This window comes from Neodiprion virginianus, chromosome 4, assembly GCF_021901495.1.
Source record: "Neodiprion virginianus isolate iyNeoVirg1 chromosome 4, iyNeoVirg1.1, whole genome shotgun sequence".
In the NCBI taxonomy this organism is placed as follows: Eukaryota; Metazoa; Arthropoda; class Insecta; order Hymenoptera; family Diprionidae; genus Neodiprion; species Neodiprion virginianus.
Window position 1 is genome coordinate 40,571,761 of NC_060880.1, and position 22,626 is coordinate 40,594,386.

Consider the following 22,626-nt stretch of genomic DNA (forward strand, 5'->3'; position numbering starts at 1 on the left):
CTCGTATTATCACCTTTACGTAAGTACGTTGGAAATAACGTATCTACCACTGAAATCCACTGGACATCGAAAATGCTACAAAAATTTTATGTACGTACTACAAAACTTCCTATTGTGTGTTCAATTTCTAATCTATTCCACACGTTACTACTATTTCCAATCAGCATGTTCAATTCATAGTTAGAATTTGTGAAAATTTTACTGTCAACAATGCGAGTAGATAATGTGAATTGTAATGAATTTTGGGAGAGGATATTTCTTACAAGATGTAGTGGTTGCGCAAAAATTTCACTATAACGTATCGAAATATGTTTCACAATACGTGTCACATTTAATGCAGATTATCATACGTATGCTATGTACGTAATAGTAATATTAGTAATACTATCAGTAATAAGATGTAGTAACATTTCCTAACACGTACAAATTTTTGGGTGTAAAAAGTTTTTAAAAAATTTAAAAATTCTGTAATTCGTATCAAGAACACTATAATGTTATTTCAATATGTTAAAACCGTTTCGTTTTTCGTGTCACTTTTTCCGAATAATTTTTTGAAAAATGTGAGAAGAATAATCGATCCAAGACAATTTCCCTCATACATTTTCACGAGCTTATTTTCTCTTACTATACATCAGTTGAAACGCTGATCGGTTACAGTGCGTTTACATAATTTAGTACAAAAACATCCTCTCTAAAATCAACTTGTAACAATATGCTAGAAGCAAATCGTGAATCGCGTATTTACACATCCAAGCTATATGGTGGAATAGTCACCTATGTCGAAGAGAATTGCCTAAGAAAATTTCTAAACACAGTAAGAATATTCACAAGTTTTTACGATATACGTCGATCTACATAACAGGTTTTTTAGCACTCCCAGCTATGATTAATGACTTATCTTACAATTTATTCATTTGATGATTCTAAAAGCAACATTTGATATTGTTTAAAAGTGTTTGAAACATTTAAAAAATAAACGAATCGAAATGAAAGCAACCGAATCCAACTTCGTCCGAATTTTTTAGTACATAATTAAAACAACTATAGCCGAAAAAAAAATAAAAAGTCTGAATTGAAAATATAGTAATGTTTATTTTATTATGTTGTACGTTAGATACAATTGTAATAGTAATAATACAATATCAATCATTCTGGTTTTTTTTCGCTTCTTTAATCATCACTGTATTATTTTACAATTCCTAGTTATATATAAATCTTTCAGATAAGAGCCATCGGACTTCCTCCTAAAGCGACATTTTTCTCGCTGCTTCACACGTTAGTTGGAGTCCGTCAACCCTCGGTTAACAACATTTACATTATTATGAACGATCGAAACTGACGGCGCTATTATCCTTATCAAAGCTTGTCAGAGTTGTGTTTCATGCTCTTAATGACATTGGTCAAATCAGGTATCAAATCCTTTTCAATCTGTTCAAATTTGTGTGTCTCGGATACGAAAATAAGCACGGACAGTCGGGAATTGATCGTGAAAAGGTCACAAATACATATATGTTATAATACACCGCAGTCAATATATTTTACTGTATTTTTCATGTGTATCATTCAACCATCATAGTCAAACAAAGTCACATCTTTTAATTTACAGATATGAAGAGTTTTCAACCGTTTCTTAAGATATTCCACGAATGGGTATACTCACATTTGGCAGCTGTGAAATTCTCAAAAGGGGCACATTCGTCTAAATGAGTTTCATACGCAGAAAATACGTTTAGAAAAATGTGCAATTTTGCAAATCACAACTTAAACGACCATAGAAAATCTAGAAATTATTTTTTGGGACGCAATTCATGAGTCATCAACTTATTCGGAAATAAAAAACTTGCAAGGTGCTGTTAGAGAGATTTTCTAAAATCGTAGCATTTTCAAAAGACGAAAACTCAGCTACTTTGAAACGAGGATTTCGAAAAATTGAGTATTTTCTTATACATTTCAATGGGACAATCCATTTTTTAAAAAATGTACAAAGAAAGTTCAAGTAGACGAAATGATTTAGTGATTCATAAATTATAGGTATCAAAGATCAGAAGAATATTATGCTAACCGAAAAGGTCGTTCTTATTCTGCGCTTTGAACTGTAAAGTAGAAAAAAATAACCCCCCCGATGTATTTATATATCTGTAAGCGATATTTAATGGAATAATCGTATCCAAGAGTTATATCCAAGTCGTCAAGTGTACAATAAGTAAGAACTGATAGATTTAAGAAACTGTTTGCGTAAGATTACAATATTTTCAGAAGACATAATTTCACACTACCGTTTTTTTTTTTCTTTACTTTCCTCAGTTTTTACAACATCCACTTTTGTCCCAAGAAGTATTTTTTCATACAAGCTGAACATATCAACTACAGAGAAAACGAGGCTGCACAACGTTGAATGAATGTTTCTAAAACTTTCGTTAAAAACATAAAATCACCCGAGACGTTTTTCAAAAATCTCATATCAATTTCGTAGAAAACTTTCCTTTTTAATTTATACATAAATCGAAATATTTTTTAACGAATGCTCTAGAAGCCGACTGGATGGACCTAATAAATAAATAACGGTCTGCTGAACAATTGTAGGTGCGGCATAATTTCCTCTCAAGTTGTATAAAATTGATAATTAGCAGATTTCAGATGACGTCGTATTCAAACGCCCTCTCCGTAGTCGCGATCACCAACATTGATGCGATCCGGTGCAGCAGTGACGCTAAAACCAAGGATCGTGCTGTCCACTTTGTACATTTTTCCTTTTTTTGGCTTTTTTGCTTTTCCCTACAAAATGTATATGGACAATTTCATACACTTGTGGACATGTTAGCATGTAGTTAAAGCAGGAACGAGAAGCGAATATTAGTTTTCAACAGGGAAACATTGAATAGAAATAGAATTGTATGGTTAATTTTAAAGTAATTTTTAATACCAATCAATAAGCCAAGAATATACCTTGACTTCCTGAAATTCGGTCGCTGTCGCGTTAGGGTTGACAGCAGGAGCAGGCTTGCAGAGATCATCAGCTTGAGGATGAGGACGTTGAGCAGATCTCCACTTGCTACGCTTCTCGAGAAATTGTTTCGCAAATTCGCTGCACTGCTTATTGTCACCCAGGTACAATCTAACGTATTCCTTCACCTCGTAAGCTGACTCGATGTCTCGTAAGAAGCCAACGAATGTCGGAACTAAGCATGTTCAAAATGATTTTTCTTTTAAATAAACATATTTGAACAATTAGCAAGAACAAATTTGACAATTCATAAGCGATTAAACAAATTAGATTATTATTTTAGCGTTTTGTGTCCCCGTCTTATTCATTAACACTGTTAGAATCAATTTCAAGATCAATACACAAGAATAATTCTAGAATTTACATCATGTTTTTAATTCTGGTTAGGTAATTATTAATTCTTGGTTTCACCCAGAGTAAATGGTATACTAAATTTTTTCTTATTCCTTAAAAGTAAATGCAAATAAAATGCTGTCCAAACTTCGAATCTGGGTTTCGTATCTGAAGTTTTAACCACTGGATTGCCTGATGGTGAGGCTGAGTAAGACGTTATAAAATGGTCCAATTCTCGCGATAATTCATGTGGAGGAACTTCGTATTTCACCTGTGATAAAGACTTCTAAGACGAAGTGTCTGTGAGACGAAACTGCTTCCAAACAGAACGAACACTCTCATGGTGAATCTTACACGGATTACCGATTCTTATTTCCAGGACAGCCCATTGCTATTAGTGATGCAAAATTGGGGGAGTTAATAACGTTCAATACTGCTTGTTTTTTCAAAATTAATTTTTTTGTCTTAAGCACCATGATTAGTCCATGCGAGATATTTTAAACAGCGATATTTCTTATCCGCTGTGTCTTTCGATAGAATTTTTTCAGAAAGTATTATTATTATTATGAATTTTTTCAGAAAGTATTATATTGAATAATTTTTAGTGAGGCGATGTTTCTTGATTACAAAATTTTTACTGGAGGGCATTTAAAAGATTGTGATTCAGCTCTAGGCTGCTGTAGTAAGATTGTATTGCTGAAAAAATCCTTCGATACACATCAGTCTATAAGAATCACAAATTTTTCTTTCACTATATAAAAATTATCTACGCAATGTTAACGTAACCGAGATCTGTGAAAAGGTATAAAATCTTATAAAATTCACAGAGGTATTTTGAAACTTGCCTGACTTTTCCCAGCTAGCAAAAGTAACGTATTGTTCTCTACTTAGACTGTCAAACCACTAATACGCCGTGTAAATCGTAAAGTTCGCCAGGTTCCTGGTTTTGGTATAATTTTCAATATTTTTCCATGTTGCAACATCCCTGTTACTAATTTTCACTGGGATGACAACATCAATTATAATGCACGTGATATTCGGGGCCTCGTGAACAAATAATATAACTACGGAATTAGTAATTCTATTAGAAAACTTACTATCAACAGACGCCTGAAGGCCGCCCAAGGCTTTGTTACACCACTGAGTGAAGTCGTCTGGCTTGGCAGTATTTTGTTCGAAGATTTTCTTGACCAATTCCCCTTCTTTTTTGTTTTTACTTTTGGTGGGTTTGTTATTTTGTTGCTGCTGCTGTTGTTGTGGTTGTTGAGGTTGCTGAACGGTATTTACAGGGGCTTTGATGGTTGCCAATTGTTTAGCGGAGTGTTTTGGTGTTGGATTCATCTTCGCTGATATAGGATCATCCCAGAAACCGCCAGTGGTAGTATTCGTGCTATTAGACCAGGCCTGGTTGTTAGCGTTCGTAGCACTGTTCCAGTTCAAAGACTGGGCAGCAGTGCCCCAGATACCGGCGCTTTGTAGTGGCACTACCGGTTCCTTTTGCGCAGCCTTTTCCTGTCTTTCCCTTTCTTGCTGCTGAAATACAGAAATGACTTAATTCTACGTAATATTTCGGAAAATCAAGAGAATTTAAACCTCGCAAGATTAGCTGGTCCCGATAGATCCAAATTCCGTAATTTATAGATTGCTGTAAAGTTCCAAAATACTCCAAATTTAAACAGTTTAGTATGTAATGGCAGCTGCTTTAAAAAAAAAAAAAAAAAAAAAAACAATTTGCCACAACAGCTACTTTTACCTTGGCGAGACGCTCTTGCTCTTCTTGTTGAATCTGCGCTAAACTTTTTACCACTGGCTTTGAGACCGGAGCTGCTTTTTCTGCCCATTTCAGTTGCAGACCTTTCGATATTTCTGCCATTGCTGCATCCTGGGCCACTTCTGCAGTTCTTTGCTGGGCCATTTGTTGTTGCATCAGTTGCTGTACCCTTAATTCTTCCTGTAAACAGCAGAAAGTAAGAAAGGTAGTAAACATACATATTCGCACAAATCGTAAACACTACTTTCCACGAATTATGTGGTAAAGAGTTTTATGCAGAGACATAAAATGAAAAAACTTACAGCCTTCTTTTCTCGTTCAAGCCTTTGTATCTCAGCAAGTGACGCGTGAGAAGATGGAGCTGGAGCGTGAGGAGTCTGAGCCCAAGGAGCCTTGCTGCGCTCTTGCAATTTTCTAAGTGCCTCTGCTTCCCGCCTCCGTTGCTCGGCTCGCTTTGCTTGCTCTTCGGCTTCTGTCTTTCTGCGGGCCTCCTCCTCTTTCCTACAATAATCATAACCACTTAAATTGACTAACTTACGAGTCAATTTCATTCGGGAATTCTGCATAAATTAGAACTTCTAATTAAATCTAGTTCGATTATAAACGGCTATCGTACTTAATTCGTTCTTCTTCTTCACGTTTTTGTTCTTCTTCCAACTTTTTTCTCTTCTCTTTCTCCTTTCTCTGTTTCTCTTCTTGTCTCTTAGCCTCTTCCCTCTTTCTCTTCTCTTCCTCCTGTTTCTTACGGTTATTTTCCTCATCTTGTTTTCTCTTTTCCTCCCGCTTTCTCTCCTCCTCTTTGCGCTTTTTCTCCTCCTTCTTCTTCAGTTCCTCCTCTTGCTTGCGCTTCTCTTCCTCCTTTCGTTTCTTCTCTTCTTCTTTCTTTTTTCTCTCCTCTTCCGTACGCTTTGCCGCCTCTTCAGCCAATCTTGCTTTCTCTGCCTCCTCGTCTTGTTTCCTCTTAGCACTTTCTTCATCCGCTTGTCTTTTCAATTCTTCCTGTTTCTTGAGTTGCGCTTTCTTTTTCTCCTCTTGTATTTTAAGTTTTTGCTCCTCCTGAAACACGTGGTAGTTACACTTAGTGTGACCTCAGTTTGACAGTACATTTCAAAAATGAAAATCGTTATGCAAAACAATAAATTGAAGTCATCTCTGCTAGAGCTTCACTGCAAATCACTAACCAAAGACAACACTTGTCTCATGTACATATTCATAGAGCCTGTGTAAAAACCTACCTACCTAAAAGTTCATATTATTCATTCGGTGAATTGATACAAACGCCAAATCGTCAGCAGTTTAAAGGAAAATAAAACAAAAAAACATGCGCACTTGTGAAGTGATAGTTAACCAGGGAGTTTTTTTGTTACCAATTTTCATTACCTTATGTAGACTTTACTCACTAGTATCTGTTGTTCAGTCTTCATTTCTTTAGTATGTAGATCCCAAAGTGAATTAGGCAATTGGCCAGGGGGCATGGCAGGAATAGGGCCCATCTGAAATTCATTACAGAGATAAAGAAACGTCCATTTCCGCTAACAGCGAAACAATTCGAATTCCACTTAGCAAATTCGCTTGGGCATAACTTGTTCCTCACCTGGGATTGCCAATTCGGATTGCCAAATTGAGGTGGTGCTATTTGCGGTGGGGGGGGATGAGGCCAGACAGACTCGATTTGTGTGGCTTGTGGGTGTCCATTAACATTGAGCTGTCGCAGCAACGATTTGATGGGATTATCTTCAGGCGTGCTGGCAGGGGTAGGTGTCATGCTGGGCTGCTGAATGCCGTGTAAATTTTGTATGCCTCTCATTTGTTGCATAAGTTGTTGGACGGTGTCTATCGTTCCGGGATGGGTTGGCGTCGTCGGATGCATAGTTGGCGGGAGGTGATTCTCAGATTGAGTTTTTGCCTGAACATTTGAAATGTGGGCATTTGTGGATTCATCAAGTTTTGTATATTTATAACGCAATTTGGAAAATTAATCGTCATTACCTGTTGCATCTGTGTGAATAATTGCATTATGGGATTTGCTGGTTGGGCAGTGAGCGTAGGTACAAATGGATTAACAGTCATTGGGGATATTTCTGCCATCTCAGGTTGCTGCAGCATGTGTTGGAGTATTAATTGGTTTTGGTCTGCAGGACTCATGGAAGTCCATTGTTCAGACTGTGACAGCTTGTTTATAACTGCTGAGCGCACGTGTCGAAAAAGCAGTTGATTTTGAAGCAAACACATTTGTTGGTACTGATACAGGACCGACGGATCCTCCATTCCAGCTTTCGGAAGGGCACCAGGAATTGCGACGGGTACTGGAATTGCGACTGGTTCCGTTACCTACGTGAAATTCGACGTAAATTGTATTGGCCAAAGTGCAACGTCGCTCGCTATCAATTGTTAATACTGTCGCTATCACGTGTCATGTATGAGAGCAAAAATTTTTAAAGCCAGTTCTAAATACCTTTAAAGGAGGTACGGGTGGACCAGGTATGAATGGTATTCTGCCCCACATTTTGATGAGATCACCGAGCATGGAATACCTTTCGTCGCAGGCTCTTCTTACAAGTAGATTAACGTTAAAGTATCCAGCTTTTAACCATTCCGACATTTCGCTAGCCAAAAATGGTCCCTGAACTTCACCTTGAGGGTCTCGGTAGAACCATTTCTCTTGAGTGGCCGACGCGATACCGGGAACTGGGTTGTTCGCCGAAGGTGGAACATTGGATCGTTGATCTTTGTGGGTTTCTTCATCAGCCATTAGTTTAGCCACTAACGCGTCTGCCTCTTCCTTCATCCTATCTAAATCGTCCTCAGACTTTTGTCTAACATTAGTGACAGACATCATTCCTAAAGTACTTTTACTCTTTTTTAAACCGGAATGTAAGACTGGCTTGTCATTGTTACCCACAACGGATGATTCGTTTATCGTATTGTCCGTTCTAGCCTCTTTGGCCAGTGGTGTATCCCCAGGAATTTTGTTAGAGTTTCGTGTATTTTGCATAACTGGATTCTTGTCCGAAACTTTGTCTAAATTGGTGGCACTTTGAACTTTTCTTGGTAACGAGTTAACCACAGGCGATGAACCCTTCAACGGAGTATTACTTTGAGTAGGCAGTGGTTTTGAGGGTGATACGCTACGTTTATCCTGCACCTCAGGACTCTCTTTGTCCTCAAAAGGTTGAAGGGATTTTGGTCGCTCTCTAATCCCAGTACTACTGGCATTTATGTTAGCACGACGATTGGAAGTTTGGGGAGTTTGTCCGTGGTTAATAGGCAAGGGTTTTGAGGATGGTTTAGAATTGCTTAAATTATTTCCTTCTGACATGTGACGGATCCTCGATTCTCGATTACCCCCAGCGCTAATTATTCCGTCTTCGTCGTCGTCCGAATACATCCCTCCGTGAAATGCTCCCGACGCGTCGAAGCTTCCGCCGCTCTCGCTAGGATTCTCCGTTGCCCTGCAAGAGTAAGACCTTCATCATTTCTAAATGAGGCTGCATTAGGACCGATTTATTAAGGGCAAATTGCTATCACAAAGCTTTCCTAATTTTACTCTTCGATGATATTTACTTTACGATATGAAAAACCTTCAAGTACAATGTTCATTATAATTGCACATTTCAAATAACAGTCATTTCATTTAATGATCCGAAGACAAACGTTGACATTTTGCGCCAGACCCAAGCAAACCATGCAAATTGTGAATTATTTTTATATCGTATTCAGTTTATAACAACACTGCCAAGTTCCATAATCTCAGACAGAATGAATCGCTCTCGTTTACTTTTGTAGTCATAACACTCAAGGTACTGAGTTTGCAGAATTGCAAACCGGTAACCGAATGTTAAGTTTTGGCTAAGTAGTCATCACAGATAGGAGCTTTTTTTGCAAATTACTTGGCTGGTCTCATACAGAAACAAAGAAACAAGTCCCCGAATAATTTTGAATATCTTGATAATTACCACTCAGGTAGGTTGTCATGGTTGTCGTGATGGTTAGGTTCCCAAGTCCGAAGAGTTCGAGTCGGTGGATGATGAGATAATTCGTGAGAGGACCTGTGGCTAGCCCTGTGCTCCCAACGTGTACCACTTCTCACCTCTTCTCCCTCCACGCCATCAGGTCGTTCCAGTCGATCGCCCCTCTCCGAGCCACCGCCATCACGCCAACTGCTTCTAACTGAAATTGTAATTAAATGATTTATTTTTATCTACTTTGTTTACATGATCACAAGTCGACCTGTAAACCAGAATTGTTGGACTCTGTTCTAATCTTTTTCTAAGATCCTCCGGAACATTTCAAAAGAAAGCGTTACTCTTAGGAGTATTGGAAGCATTATTTATTGATCAAATTTTGTAATGCGATGCTGTACCAAAGAGCAGGATTTCCTTCCCAATACAGTATTCTGGTCTGTCAAGTGCTATGATTTGATTGATACTTACAGACACAGAACTCTCAGCTGGTTCTTAAAAACAAAAAGTAACGCTAAAATGTGGTGTTTGAATAGAGAGTATTAAGACAGTGAAATTGAAATCTATATTTTTGTTTTTTCTTCACACACTAAATACTAATTTCCCAATGGCAGTGTAATTAGTAACAGTATAAAATTTTAAAACGATAAGTACGGTTTTCGATACAAGCGACAAAAAAAAGTAAAGTTTTTTTGTTCTTGGAAGTAAAAAATAGTAAAATATAATTATCGGTAAATAAGTGAGTAAAACTGAGAAAGTGTGAGTCTTGGCGGTCGAAAGCCTAGTATGATCTATGTTACTTTTTGTGTTGCAATTAGGTTCAAAGGTGTCAATATAACACAGTTCCGTAGAGATTATCATCGAAAAACTGATAACGAAATTAGATAAGACATGAATACTGTTATCGCGTGTTATTAAATATGTTGAAAATAATTAGATAACTCCAGATGTACACAATTTTGTTCAAGCGCAAGTAAATACAAAAACGTTAATCAATTTGAACAATATTTTGAACTGCAGAAATCTATTTGAATGCATAAGATATCTACTGACCCCATTTTTCACCACGATTACTAGAAGCCACTCTCCATCCATCGTCGTCTTCGCCAGCACGCTGCCGTCGCCAGTTCCCTTCCACGAATGACCCGCCGCCTCCACCTCGTCCCAATTCTTTTCTGGGACTAGTAGAACCATTCCAATCTCCAGGTTCAGGTCCGCCATTTCTCTCCGACCAACCTCGTTCACTCTGTGATCTGTCGAACGGTCTAGTTCTCCCCTGAGAATTGAGATCAACGGTGGCATGAAACTGCTTCGAAGCTTAGAAGGTTGCAAACACTTGATATTAAATTCTCTTATCATTGGCATTTGTTCACAGCTACCGAACTGTCACACACCTTCATTTATTCTGTTAAGAATAAAACTGAGATCTACCGGAAAAGGTTGTGGCTCAATTCTCGGTCCATCGCCTGGCTCGTCAAAGATGGCTCCTCGGGAGTAATGAGTCGGATAAATGCCACCTCTCCCACCTCTGCCCCGTCCTCCACGATCAACGCTGCCCCCTCTCCCTCTGCCCCCATTGTTTGTTAAACCACTATTCCAGGAGCGCTGAAATGACGGATACAGTCTATCAGAGCATTCCAACACTATTTTGGTAATCGGGTAAAGAATGTGAGAATAACGAAAGGGTTTACTTTCGGTATTGGTTTTGTTAGCTGCATGATAGTCTACCGGAGTTGAGTAGAATGTACGCAATATTTTTTTTCTTTTTTTTGGAGAAAGCGATTAATAATATACTTTTGTTTTGTTCCTATGTTTTTTAAACTCTTTAATCCAGAAACATGATCCAGTAGCGACAAGGGGCCGAGTAAGACTGAGTAGGATTTTGTTGCAATGAAGTATTTAAATAGAATAGTCTCAAAAAGTCGATTTGAATATTTTTTCCTATAGCTCTGTATGTTGCAGAAGTTTCTAATAATACTGAGTCTTCGATATAGAACTGTGAACTCTTTAACGGTAGCAGTCAGCGGTTCACTATCACATTATCACTGATTTTATGTAATAAACTTACAAACGCTTCGTTGCTACAGAATAAAAATTGATCAACTTCGGCTACGGACATATCGATTACCGCAATAGAAATGAATCTTTTTCACGACAAGGGAAGGCCAAGCAATTGAAGTGCAGAGGCTTATACAAGCCAGGAAGTTTGGCGCAAGGGCTCCAGAGAGTGGCTGTATATTTTTAGAACACGACCAAGAATGACACAGTTCCCAATATAAGATACGACACTAATACAAGACGATACAAAAATATATGTATGTGCACATATTGAATCGCATTCTATCTCTACTTACATTTTAGTCAAATATCGATCTATTCGAAATAAAAGTATTCTTACATCTTCCAAGCCATGTAGCACTATCCATAAAATCGTAATTTCAATTTTATCCAACCTACATTTTGTTTGCTCAAATACAAATACCGTGATTCAAAGTTCAAGGTCATATCGAGTTTGAAAATATTTAGCATCGTATATATACGCAAATGGAATGTTAAATATTACGTCACACATCATTATATGCATTAGAAGAATTCTTTTTACCAAATTCAATCTCATTGAACATTACATTTCTTACCATTTATCGCCATGTATCATTGTTGTTATTTTTTTTTTTTTTTTGAACAATTCATTCCGATGTTTTCTGTAAATGATTTTATCAAATTTTCCACAAGCACAGCAATATTTCATAGTATATGGTGTGTGTGTGTGCGTGTGTGCGTGCGTGCGTGCGTGCGCGTGTGCGTGCGTGCGCGTGTGTGTGCGTCTGTGTGTGTGTGTGTGTGTGTGCATGGGTGTATATATATTCAGTAGATATATTGACTTTTTGCATTGCAGAAACATGTTGATAAATATGGAAAATGTGCGCATATATATGTATATACATTTTCCATAATTATCACCATTTTTCTATAATGAAAAAAGTTAATAGATCTACTTTTATTTATTATAATGAATCCAGGTTTTACTTTGAATGAAACATAAGTTAAAGTTATACGAAGATTCTACTATTTACCCGTAAAGTTTAGTTGCTTACTTGTAAAATTTTTTCTAAAGATATAACCATCAGACCGATTCAAGTTGTACTTGTACATTCCAAAAGACACAACATAGCGAAGATAGATTTTCAAAAATGATAGCAAAGCAAATATTCCTAGTAAGCATATTGCAATGAGATGCATTGGCATGGTGTGTAACCTTAGTGTTTACTTTTTTTTCATTTCTGATTCTCAATTTCGAGAAGAGATTCTAACAGGAAACGAGTCATTGGGACAGAAAAGATGAGCAGGAAATAAAGTAGGTATATGTGCGGAACGGGCAGAAATTATCAAAAATATGATGATAGTAATAACAACCACATTTACCGCCTCTTCTTCTGTCATTGGTGTGAGTGCCAGAGGTTGTTGAGCTTGTATAATGTAGAGGGCAGGAAAAGAAGCGAGTGGTTCGGGTGCTTTATAATTCCGGTCAAACAGAGCTAGCATCTCTTCTCGACCGTATCTATGCTCAGCTAGCTGGTAACGAGGGGTGGTCAGGATACTAGGCCCTCCCCCTCCTCCGCTGGTATTGCAACCGTCTCCTGACAAGTTGCGCAACCTGTACAATGGCAAAGTTTTGTCAGAGAGATGTGAGGAAAGGAAAAAACAGGGAAACAGAGAATAGCTTACCATGCAGACATTGATAACTATAACTTATGCGCTACATATATTATAAAATTGTGCCAGATTCAATTCTTTCTTCCTCTTTTAATCCCTTAGCTACTTTATTTATTATTTTTCAGATTCAGTTGTTCGTAATGATGCGACTAAAAGAGTAAAGAAAAAAAGAAACTCGTTTTGTTACGCAAATGACAGAATATACTTTTTCACTTGATGGTGTTGTCTTTCATGGTACACAAAAATTTTGATTGTAAATATTTAAAAATTTCAGAGTATCTTACGAATTTTTTATGCTTTATTAGTTTTTAGTGGAAGTGGATTTTAAAGTACTTTTCAGGTCTCCAACTGACTTTGCATAGTAAAAATGTCAAGTGTGAAATGCACTATCTTTTTATGATGAGTAAATACCTTTACTTTCGGCTTTTCAATAATGACAAAGTATAGTGTTATCTAAAAATCATCATATAAATGAAAGCAAATGTCAGACAATGGTAACTGAAAGATTCATTTATAGTTATAAAACCATCGCTTCAAAATGAAATTTTTCACTTAGATTTCTCAAATACCAATCACAAGATTACCAAAATTTTTTAAATGCCAAAGAATCTGTTTGCAGAATTTATTTCTTAAAATTGTATAAATGATAGTATCTCAAAATGTTAATGAAAATTTAGATTCTGAACGATAAAATCTGCTACCAAATCATAACGCCAGCGAAATTTTTTTAGGGAATAACTTACCACTCTGGACCAAATCTCATTGATTCCGTCATCTCGCAAAGTTAGCTGAAAAATTAGATAAAGTAGCATGAATACATGTATTTGTTTGGCACAAACGTTCAGCAAAGAAAAAATACAATAGTAAATAATAAATAATAAACAGTCTTTATCCGGATTGTAAAAATATAATATTTAACTGTTACTTCACGTTTTGAGAATTTTTATTCAATTTCTGTTTTACTTACACCCTGGACATTCGATAACGCGGTTAAAGCTCGAGTAATTCGCGTATTGGGATGATTTCGAGTTTGAAAGGATTCATGAATTAGAACACGAAACAGATGATTTAGAATATACCTAGAATATACAATAGATGCAACAGACTGGAGAACGTAGAGGAGCCGAAATTAGCGTCACGAAAGTGTCGAGCAGCGGAAAATGAAACTGCGATATCGTTGCGCGGAAAGGAACGAATACCAGAATCGAAAGACGCGAGAACAGAAATATTCTTCCCGTTTATTTACGACATATTTTTTGACGGAGCAGAATCTACGTAGGTATGTATGCATGTAGTATCCCACAGCAGCCAAGGTGGCAATATTAACCAAACTTTTTTCGATTGTAGAAATCACGATATGCCACCGGATCATCATATTCTTTGATAAAAGTTTGTCACCAATGCTTTTGTTGCAATATTTCACTGCCAGTAGCGTCTAGTTTGCTATATAAATTATTGAAATACCTTATTGGGGTTCGGAATTATTGGGCGAATGAAACAACACACCAATATGGCCGATGGGTTTTTTGAGATAGAACGCTGAACGCATGCGTAGTGTTTTTTGTCACGTGATCAGAGATTTAAAGCCAAACCCAAATCCCCGTACAAGGCGCCACTTGTACGAAAGTGGAAGACCTCGGAAGATCTTTTGCTTCCTGCTTTTAAAAAGTACCTTTTATTTGCCTAAACGAAAGTTTTGAAGAAAAAACTGCAGATTGGTTGACCTTTGAATACCGAGTCGTTACCGAGTTCTTCAACTCTTTTGTTTTCGAAATGTGGCAAGTAAAATAAACCCAGACATAGGAACTCATTTCAACCCAACTCCGGTTTGTTTATCAATTTTTTTTTGACAGATTATATCATCAATTTTAATCCTTCCACTTACTTATGTCCTAATGTAGGTTACAACTGTGACGAAAATATCAGTCTGATATATTACTTTCCAACACAGACATTCATCTCAACCGACCAAGTTATGTTACCATTCCGACTGTTTGACTTAACCGACTTCTGATTAAAGCCATATATGGTTAAAGCTGGCTGTAAAAATTAGGAAAAATTTAAGAAAGTTTCAACTGATACCGACAGATTTACGGAATATGTTTTGAAATCGAAAACAGCTATTATTTTCATCGTATCGATTTGTAGTACTATAAATCTGAATGGAATTAATTTCTCTTTGCAATTGTGTCTAAAGGGTAAGAAAGAGACTCTTATATTTTAAGACAGTTTATTCAAAGGGATTTTAAGTTGTTACAAAGAATAGTAACAATAAAACGTTCTTCTTTCCAGATCTGTGCAACCGGCTATTTAAGAGTGAATCATTTGAGCTTAAGCAAACTGCATGAAAGAATTTTTTTAGAAATCCACACCTTTGAGAAGTCATTCAGATACAGTGTAGAATTAAGTTTCTCTCTGATAAAGGGACTCATTATTATAAATCAGACAAAATAGTGCGGCTTCTTGACCACTATGCCATATTCAGCAACAGCTGGTGTCAGGTCTTCCATTGTTAACGTGTAGCGGCGATCTTTTCCTTTCGTCTTAGTATTTTGATTTGCTCCCCTCGTCTTACAGTGCTGTAACGCATCGTTAGCTATTTCAGAGATGAACTTTTGAGCCGCTAAGGAAACTAACCTGACACTAAAACAAAGAGAATAGAATTGTTCCATGAGCAATTACAAACCAATAAATAATAAAATATCTAACGAATAATTCTCGTTTTACTCTTACATTCTTGGATCAGTCGTGTTGAAACCAGCTGTATGGAGATAGTGAGCGCTGATCGCATCTGGAACCTGAAATAAACTGCTCGTTTTACAAAGATATAACTTCTTCCAATATCATACAGCGACTTACGTACAGTCGGAGTATAATCTTCAAGTTGCAGTAGAAAATCGGATAAAGGTTGCCCAGCTGATCGAGGTTCTTCGTTAGTTCCCGAATATATCGGAGGTGTGTCTCGTCCGTAACCTTCTGCCATTTCCGTAATTCAGATTTCGTTAAATCTGAGCCGCTGCAATTTCTCTAGTAACGAACGATGTTTCGATTTCTCGTAAAAACGGTTACAAGTTGTGGCTTTAGTAGCATGAAATTATTTCTAGAGGGTAAGATTATCGTGGATAGATGAAAAAGGTTAATTTAGATGTAAATAAATATTGCAATCCCTCTCTCTTGCAGTACAGTAAGCAGAGAGAAACCTTCGAAAACTCCAGACGCTCCAGACTAACGACAAAATCACTAAATTGGCGACACTGAGTGTCGCTCGTGGGTAGTGAGTGAAGTTGGCGGCGGATCAACGCATCTCGAATCTCTGGAAGCACTTCTGCACTTAGCACTTTAACAGACGACCATGACATTACCGATCGGGGGAATGAAGACGTTACCGATGACTCAAGCACAAAATAATTACTTATCCGTAGTGAATATATGAAAATAAGAGTTGTTCGACGAATCCTTAGATAAGATTTGTCACATCTTAGTTGGAATCAGTGGTTGGAAGGCCCCGACATTTTATGAAATACGCGAGTGCGTTCAGTACAGATCGTACAGATATTTTCATTTGAGGTTAAGATTTTCAGCACATGCGGTAAAAATCAGTCGCTGAGAACTTGCGGCCGGAAATTGTTTTTTTTTTTCACATGTTAATTTTGCGTATTTATCGCGCCACTTTTGCTTTTAATTATTTCGTGAACAATAATCACAATAGTTATTATCACTCTATATGACCTTTTCTATTTTTATATTCCGCTGAACGCATGAAACGTGTTCACGCCGCGATGGAGCTAGAAAATTATAGTAACATTCCATCGTCCAAAGGTATGCAAATATTTACATGACATCAATTCCATCAGTAATATATAATATAAAAATATGTTTTTTCAAGTCATGGGAATCATATTTTCTATAGCTGCGTCATTCTTTACTGTGCAGTTCGTCTTGTGGAACGAAATGTTACGCCTCAAGGAGTTACATTGGTTAATCCATCGGCTATTGCAAAAAAAGCACCGAATGATTTAGTGATGCTCGCTCTGGAGATACAAAAGGTAATTTAATCTATGCGTGTCATATCATCATAATTTGTTGTTGAATCATTTTGCTTTGCAAAATATATCCAGCATTACAATAGTGAATATTTACTACATTTCACATCGATGTTAAAGATACATTATTCAAAAAAAGGCGCTAATTAGAATACGATCAAGATTCTGTGTAATAATTTATGTACGTTATTAACAGGCGGACAATTTTGTCAAGGCTAACGCCTGCAACAAGTTACAAATAATCGCTGAGCAAATGAAGTTTCTTCAAAAGCAAGCCGAGAATGTTTTATTGGAGGCGAAACAGCATACGTACTTGCATCACGCAGCTTGTAATTTTCGAAAGCAACCAGGACACATTTACCACGTTTATATGAGAGAATCTGAACAGACATATTTCTCTATGCTAAGTCCAGAGGTAGGACAAACTTCCTCACTTCAAAGATTGATGGCATTTCTATAAGAACTGTGATTCTATTAATCGTTTGTATTTCATTTAATTTGGTAGTCTAAATTAAACTAATTTTTTTTCCCAGGAATGGGGTGGAGACGGTCCGCCACATTCCTACAAAGGATCTTACAGATTGGAGCATGATCAGTCATGGACACCGGTTTCAAAGATGAAAAGCAAGGATGACGAGCTGCACATGATTCATAAAATTTTAGATGCAAATCAGGCCTTTTCAATAACTGATGATCCTAACAGAATGAACATAGATAATTGATTTTGGAGAAACGTACTCGTTTAGCATAACTAGCCTCATGTAAAGATTATCGAAGGTAATCTTTTTTCCTGATACTTTACCAGAAAAAAATGTTAGTCTCGGAGTTCGTCTTTGAGAATATTCTAGTACTTGGAACAAGCACCGACCTCTGCTTGACTTCTTAATCAGCTATTACAATTACCAATGAAATGTGACGGTAAAATATTAATTTGTCTATAAATATATGATGCACTCACCGCCAATGTGGCATCAATGCAGCATCGATTGATGTTTTAACAATTATGTATTTTCATTTCAAGAAACAGTCGTTTTTGTATAGTAACAAGTGTTCCTTTCATAACATTCTGCCTGGTGGCAGTCTAACAATGTATGCGTTATAACTTGCTCTAAAGAACTATTTATAGAATTTACACACCAATGTCCTGCAATGTGAACTGAAGTTTGTGTTCCATAATCGCGTGCGTCGTTGATCAACTATACAGCACTGCAATTGTCACACATTGGTGTGAATTTAAAGCTAACAGTTTCTAAAAATATTTTCCTATTCATTTACTCGGGAACAAGTGATGACTATGTAAAATATGCATAAAAATTTGATGAAAGATCAATTCATTCATGGAAGTACAATTTATATTATTTCATCGCCTCATATGCCAGTGAACAAAGTTAGTTGTCTCTAGCGAAATTAGAAAAAATTAATCTTCCAGGCTTGTAAACGTCAAATATAAGATTAGATCTTCGAATTGAATAAAGGAACGTTGAATTATAATACAAGGCGTTACTAATGAATCGTTACTAAATATTCAATGACGCTACTCTGTTTCTCGCAAATTGAACTGTCAGTATCAACAAAATGTCAAGAAACTAACGTGCATTACCACCCAGCTTTACAGTCACTTTTTTTGACTCTGCGTTGGAGTCTTTTGCGTCATGTGGTGTTCACTCTGTGCGCTGTAGAAAAAAAATTTGTTATTTTTTTCAGTGACAATAGTTGTCTACGTAGGACAAAGAAGAGAAAATACTTTCATGTTAACATAACTTATTTTAACTCACATTGTTTGGGTATTCTGAGAGGCTCAGCATCTTTTATAATACACTCATGTGTTTGAGCGTGGAATAAGTATTGCAACAAGAGCTGTTTGTCCTCTCCAACACAAGGATCGTAGAATCCTGGTAGCTGACTCTGTAGCAGTGACATTTTTTGTTAGCACGATTATGGGCCTTGTATTTCAATTTCAGGCTTAATTATCGTCATAGTTTGTTCTTTTCTTATCGAAGTTTGTCAGGCAAACGAGAGTAAACCGAAATGTTACCTTGGACGCGTTGTGTAGTACAAGTTTAGAGTCTTTGACTAAACATTGAAGAGGAATAGTAACATCTATGACTTCGTCTCTGGGCCCATTGTCGTCATCCCTTGGAGCGCGTTCTTGTGGGTAGACAAATCTTCCGTAAAGTGCTTTAGTAATGACAAGCCCTCGTTTGGCTTCCTCCTCTGATCTAATTCTGCTAAAAGTTGCCTTCATGAGATCTATAGCTGATTTGGCTTCGCGTTGCTTTTCGAGCATCCTAGTCTTGTTCAATTCCTTCTGCTTCTCTTTGTCTCGTTCTTTTTGCTCTCGGACAACAGGATCTATAATTAGCTTTTTAATCACAGTCCAAGTTATCAACGGGACTACAGTTGCGTAAAAAACTGGAGCAGGTACAACTTCCTCGCACAAATGTATGGGAAATGAATATGTTTGTGACGCTCGACTCAGCTTTATTTTCAATATCACTCCAGTAGGTACGCCAACTGAGACAGAGGCTGACAGAGAGCTGTGCTGGGACACTTTTTTTTCAGCACCGTACTCGAGAAAAGCCCCAAAGGTACCAGCTCTGTAAAATTATCAATTCTGTATGGATCAGTTCATTGCATCATTGGACATTATCAAAAAAAGTATCACATGTAATGAATGTAGCGTATGAATGAACAATAGGAATAGACATTTACTTAACACATCCACGTAGTTTCAGCTGTCTTTCTTCCATTTTATAGGTATAACTGAGACTGATGTAAGAGTGAACCATCCCAAACTGCATTGTAAATGATGTATGAGACATAGACGTGTCTCTCACAATCATTGTGCTCATCGCGCTTTGTATTCCAGCTCTGTACGTGAGATATCCAACGGCATGCTTATCCAATTGCATTGCTAAGGCTGCGAGTAAACAACAATTCTCATACAATAAACCCTCATTCCTACGCGGAATTATCGAAAATAACACGGGTGAAATAACTGGGGTATCGCTAGTTGATCGACTCACTTCCTACAAGACCGGGCCTTATCCCATGAGCCGTGAACTGGAGAATAGTGGCGCCATTGCAGAACAGCCTTTTTGTTAACGTTCTGAACCCCTTGAGAGATAACATCGGCCCATTACCCGCACCAACATCCAACTCAAGCCAACCCTTTGATGATATTAATCGTCTTGCCGAAACATTCACAGACCCTGTTCCTGTCCCATTCTGTGTACCCAGCTGGCCCGACATAGTCACCGTATCTCTAAGGGTGAGAGGAGCCTCGATAGACTGGCTGAACGACATCCCACTGACCTCGATTGTTGGAAATATTCGGTCACTGCTGTTGAAAATGGAAGGATGTTAAGTGAAATGAATGATAATTAATAAGTAATGTGAATATGTTCAAGTAAGTACAAACATGTCGTCGTATTCGTCGTCATATCTGTTAAATATATCCGTAGCATTGATGTTGACTGTGACATTTCCTTTTGGGTTTGTCCGTTGTTGAAGCCTCCTTTCCTCTCTTTCTCGCGCCAAACGTTCATACTCTTCTCTTATTTCTTGGGGCGTTTTAGCTCTTTGGACTATTTCCCAACCTTCAGTTTCCAGACCACGCGTACCAAGGGAATCGTAAATTGCTCTTTGATGCGCATCGCTGAGCACTATTTTAAAAATGTAGAATGTTTTTTAATATCAATTTTATTTTAACTATACATCACTGGAATTTTATCCACTGCTTCTCTTTAAATTGTTTGTAATTTAAGAATATCATAATATGCAGCACTGACCTTCGTACGCTTTTTTCGTACGAGTAAAGAGAGTTTCGGCTTCTCTTTTCAGGACTGGATCGACGTGCTTGTCGGGATGATAAAGCCTGCTTTGTCTGCGATACGCATTATTGATTTCCTCGGCAGTTGCCTGAGAATATTACATATTAAATCCGAGAAAATTAAACAAGGCATTCCTTTTTTACGATCAATGAAAATCATATCTCAAGATCTGGTCATCAACGAAATAAAATTTGAGTGATTATTCTTGTTATATACTAAATTCTGTAAAATGAATGCAAACTTTATCCCATACAGAAAATCTCAAGCTTTGAAACATTGCATTTTAAATATTCTTATGGCTTTTAATTGCAGGTGCTTGGAATGCCTGAGTTGTTTTCGTGAATAAACGGTCAAACGTTTAAAATTTCAAAAAAAAATTCCTAATTGTATATTAGCACCAAAAGTTATCAGGACTGCTTTAATTTCAATTCAGAATTTAAATTCCAGTGAAAATATGTAAAACTACCCGGGTTGATGCAATAAATCTGAAAATCACGTGGGGGTTTGAGCAGAGATTGATTCGCCTCCAGCGAGGACTTGGGAGACGTAAAATGATCAATTCTTACATTTCTTGGTACGTTCAGAAAAGTGTAAAAATCTTCTTCGATCACATTATCTTGATCGCCGTCGTCATCCATTTTGAACTTTTCAAAATTACAATTAGCCCAAGTATTTCTTACGGCACTAGAAGTATTATCTATCTCCAAGTCTTCTGCTGAGTATCGTAGGTTACGAAATCGGAAATATTCGGAGACCGGGCCTGCCGGGTATACCGAGTTTCACAATTCCTGCACAGGTGGCGCTACTGAATAACTGCAATGCCGACAAAGTAGACGAGCTTACAGATTCCTGAAACCAATCTTGAATAAATGCATCTGATTGACCAACGATTCACAAAATTTTACACAGCATGGCCATTTTCGATTATTCGGAAATCTTGCAGCGAAGGCTACTGTGGTCAGTAACTGACGAACGGTATTCATTCAGTAACTACAGTTCCACAGAGTCGGAAGACTCTCTTGAGAGAGGAGAGCCGGTCAGGATGCACTCTGGAGTACCGGCATGATCGACAGTGATGATTTTTCCTTTACCAACTGACCCGCGCAGAAATCACAGAGGACGTTACGCTACTAAACAATCTTGGCTAACATCTTCATTTATAACCCAAATCTTGGAAATTAAGAAAGTTAGTTTCTCGTTTAGCTCATTTTGCCGCTGAATTCACGATGTTTTAAAAAAATTGCAATGGCGGTACTCGAAATCTATTGTTTATTATATTGGAATCAATATCTACAAAGATGCTCCTTACAAAGTCTATTCGATAAGTATTTTTAGACGTCACTGAGATTTTTTCTTTGCCGGACTGTCCATGTCAGAGACGACTCTAGGTATAATATTTATTTTAGAAACTGACCTCTATTAGATCCTGCAAAAATAAGACAAGAAAAAAACTTTTCCACTCAAAAGCTGGGAACAAAGTTCAGCTCGAGAGTAAAAAGTAAGCGTGTGATCAGACTTCGCGAACGCGGCAAAAAGTTGTTTTGATTTAAAAATGTGATAGTCCTGCCGCTCTCGTTACGTTTCCGAGTCCTGAGTTCTCTCTTTATCCTCCTTCTCCATGTATATTTTCTCTCACCCCGTCTTCATCCTCTTCTTTGTTCTTTGCCCTACGTAATTTTTTTTTATCGCTATTTTATGGTTCTTCGTTTGTTCCCATGGTACTTATATTAGGCGCGATTATACTAGAGGATTATAAATTCGCTGCAGCGAAAGGTTTTACACGCAGATCTTTCCAAATTGTACAGCCATCGAACCGTCACATGATTTCGGAAAACATTCTACTATCTACTGAAATATGAAATATTTTATAGAAGTCTTCGTACGGTTGAACGCTGTGAACCAAGACAAACTACTACAATATTTCAAGTCAGTGTTCCCTAGTCCAGGGTATAATTTTTTAACTCTT

General features: G+C 37.3%; 4 protein-coding genes across 11 annotated transcripts; 1 reads left to right on the top strand and 3 right to left on the bottom strand.

The window, feature by feature from the left end:
* Nucleotides 1–1,072: 1,072 nt before the first annotated feature.
* Nucleotides 1,073–14,434, bottom strand: LOC124303928 (GRB10-interacting GYF protein 2-like). 5 transcript variants are annotated; one of them, XM_046761770.1, is made up of 16 exons: nt 14,249–14,434; nt 13,528–13,572; nt 12,494–12,725; nt 10,465–10,675; nt 10,124–10,387; nt 9,065–9,278; nt 7,564–8,575; nt 7,098–7,439; nt 6,703–7,014; nt 6,509–6,601; nt 5,725–6,164; nt 5,411–5,609; nt 5,091–5,288; nt 4,435–4,870; nt 2,947–3,179; nt 1,073–2,775 (listed from the first exon to the last, which is right to left on the bottom strand). In XM_046761770.1, the coding sequence occupies exons 2-16, from the start codon at nt 13,557–13,559 to the stop codon at nt 2,650–2,652; spliced, it is 4,344 nt and encodes a 1,447-aa protein (XP_046617726.1). In that variant the 5' UTR covers nt 13,560–13,572; nt 14,249–14,434; the 3' UTR covers nt 1,073–2,649. The 5 variants fall into 5 exon arrangements, with proteins under 5 accessions (XP_046617726.1, XP_046617727.1, XP_046617728.1 ...); XM_046761771.1 differs by having other exon boundaries at nt 10,124–10,346; nt 10,502–10,675; nt 12,485–12,725; nt 14,249–14,432; XM_046761772.1 differs by having other exon boundaries at nt 10,124–10,346; nt 10,502–10,675; nt 14,249–14,431.
* Nucleotides 14,435–15,000: 566 nt separating this feature from the next.
* LOC124303932 (transcription initiation factor TFIID subunit 10-like) lies at nt 15,001–16,000 on the bottom strand. 2 transcript variants are annotated; one of them, XM_046761785.1, is made up of 4 exons: nt 15,648–16,000; nt 15,518–15,582; nt 15,422–15,427; nt 15,228–15,363 (listed from the first exon to the last, which is right to left on the bottom strand). In XM_046761785.1, exons 1-4 carry the CDS (start codon nt 15,765–15,767, stop codon nt 15,297–15,299), a joined length of 258 nt encoding a protein of 85 aa, XP_046617741.1. In that variant the 5' UTR covers nt 15,768–16,000; the 3' UTR covers nt 15,228–15,296. The 2 variants fall into 2 exon arrangements, with proteins under 2 accessions (XP_046617739.1, XP_046617741.1); XM_046761783.1 differs by having other exon boundaries at nt 15,001–15,427; nt 15,648–15,986.
* A 154-nt stretch (nt 16,001–16,154) lies between these two features.
* LOC124303931 (uncharacterized protein C1orf50 homolog) lies at nt 16,155–17,828 on the top strand. Of its 2 annotated transcripts, none has more exons than XM_046761782.1 (4): nt 16,155–16,312; nt 16,718–16,830; nt 17,024–17,242; nt 17,361–17,828. In XM_046761782.1, the coding sequence occupies exons 1-4, from the start codon at nt 16,300–16,302 to the stop codon at nt 17,547–17,549; spliced, it is 534 nt and encodes a 177-aa protein (XP_046617738.1). In that variant the 5' UTR covers nt 16,155–16,299; the 3' UTR covers nt 17,550–17,828. The 2 variants fall into 2 exon arrangements, with proteins under 2 accessions (XP_046617738.1, XP_046617737.1); XM_046761781.1 differs by lacking the exon at nt 16,155–16,312 and adding an exon at nt 16,350–16,603.
* On the bottom strand, nt 17,625–21,418 carry LOC124303929 (dnaJ homolog subfamily C member 11). Of its 2 annotated transcripts, none has more exons than XM_046761777.1 (8): nt 21,227–21,418; nt 20,619–20,748; nt 20,249–20,492; nt 19,854–20,167; nt 19,540–19,747; nt 18,863–19,424; nt 18,603–18,732; nt 17,625–18,500 (listed from the first exon to the last, which is right to left on the bottom strand). In XM_046761777.1, the coding sequence occupies exons 1-8, from the start codon at nt 21,296–21,298 to the stop codon at nt 18,478–18,480; spliced, it is 1,683 nt and encodes a 560-aa protein (XP_046617733.1). In that variant the 5' UTR covers nt 21,299–21,418; the 3' UTR covers nt 17,625–18,477. The 2 variants fall into 2 exon arrangements, with proteins under 2 accessions (XP_046617733.1, XP_046617732.1); XM_046761776.1 differs by having other exon boundaries at nt 19,854–20,170; nt 21,227–21,417.
* Between the last annotated feature and the right edge of the window lie 1,208 nt (nt 21,419–22,626).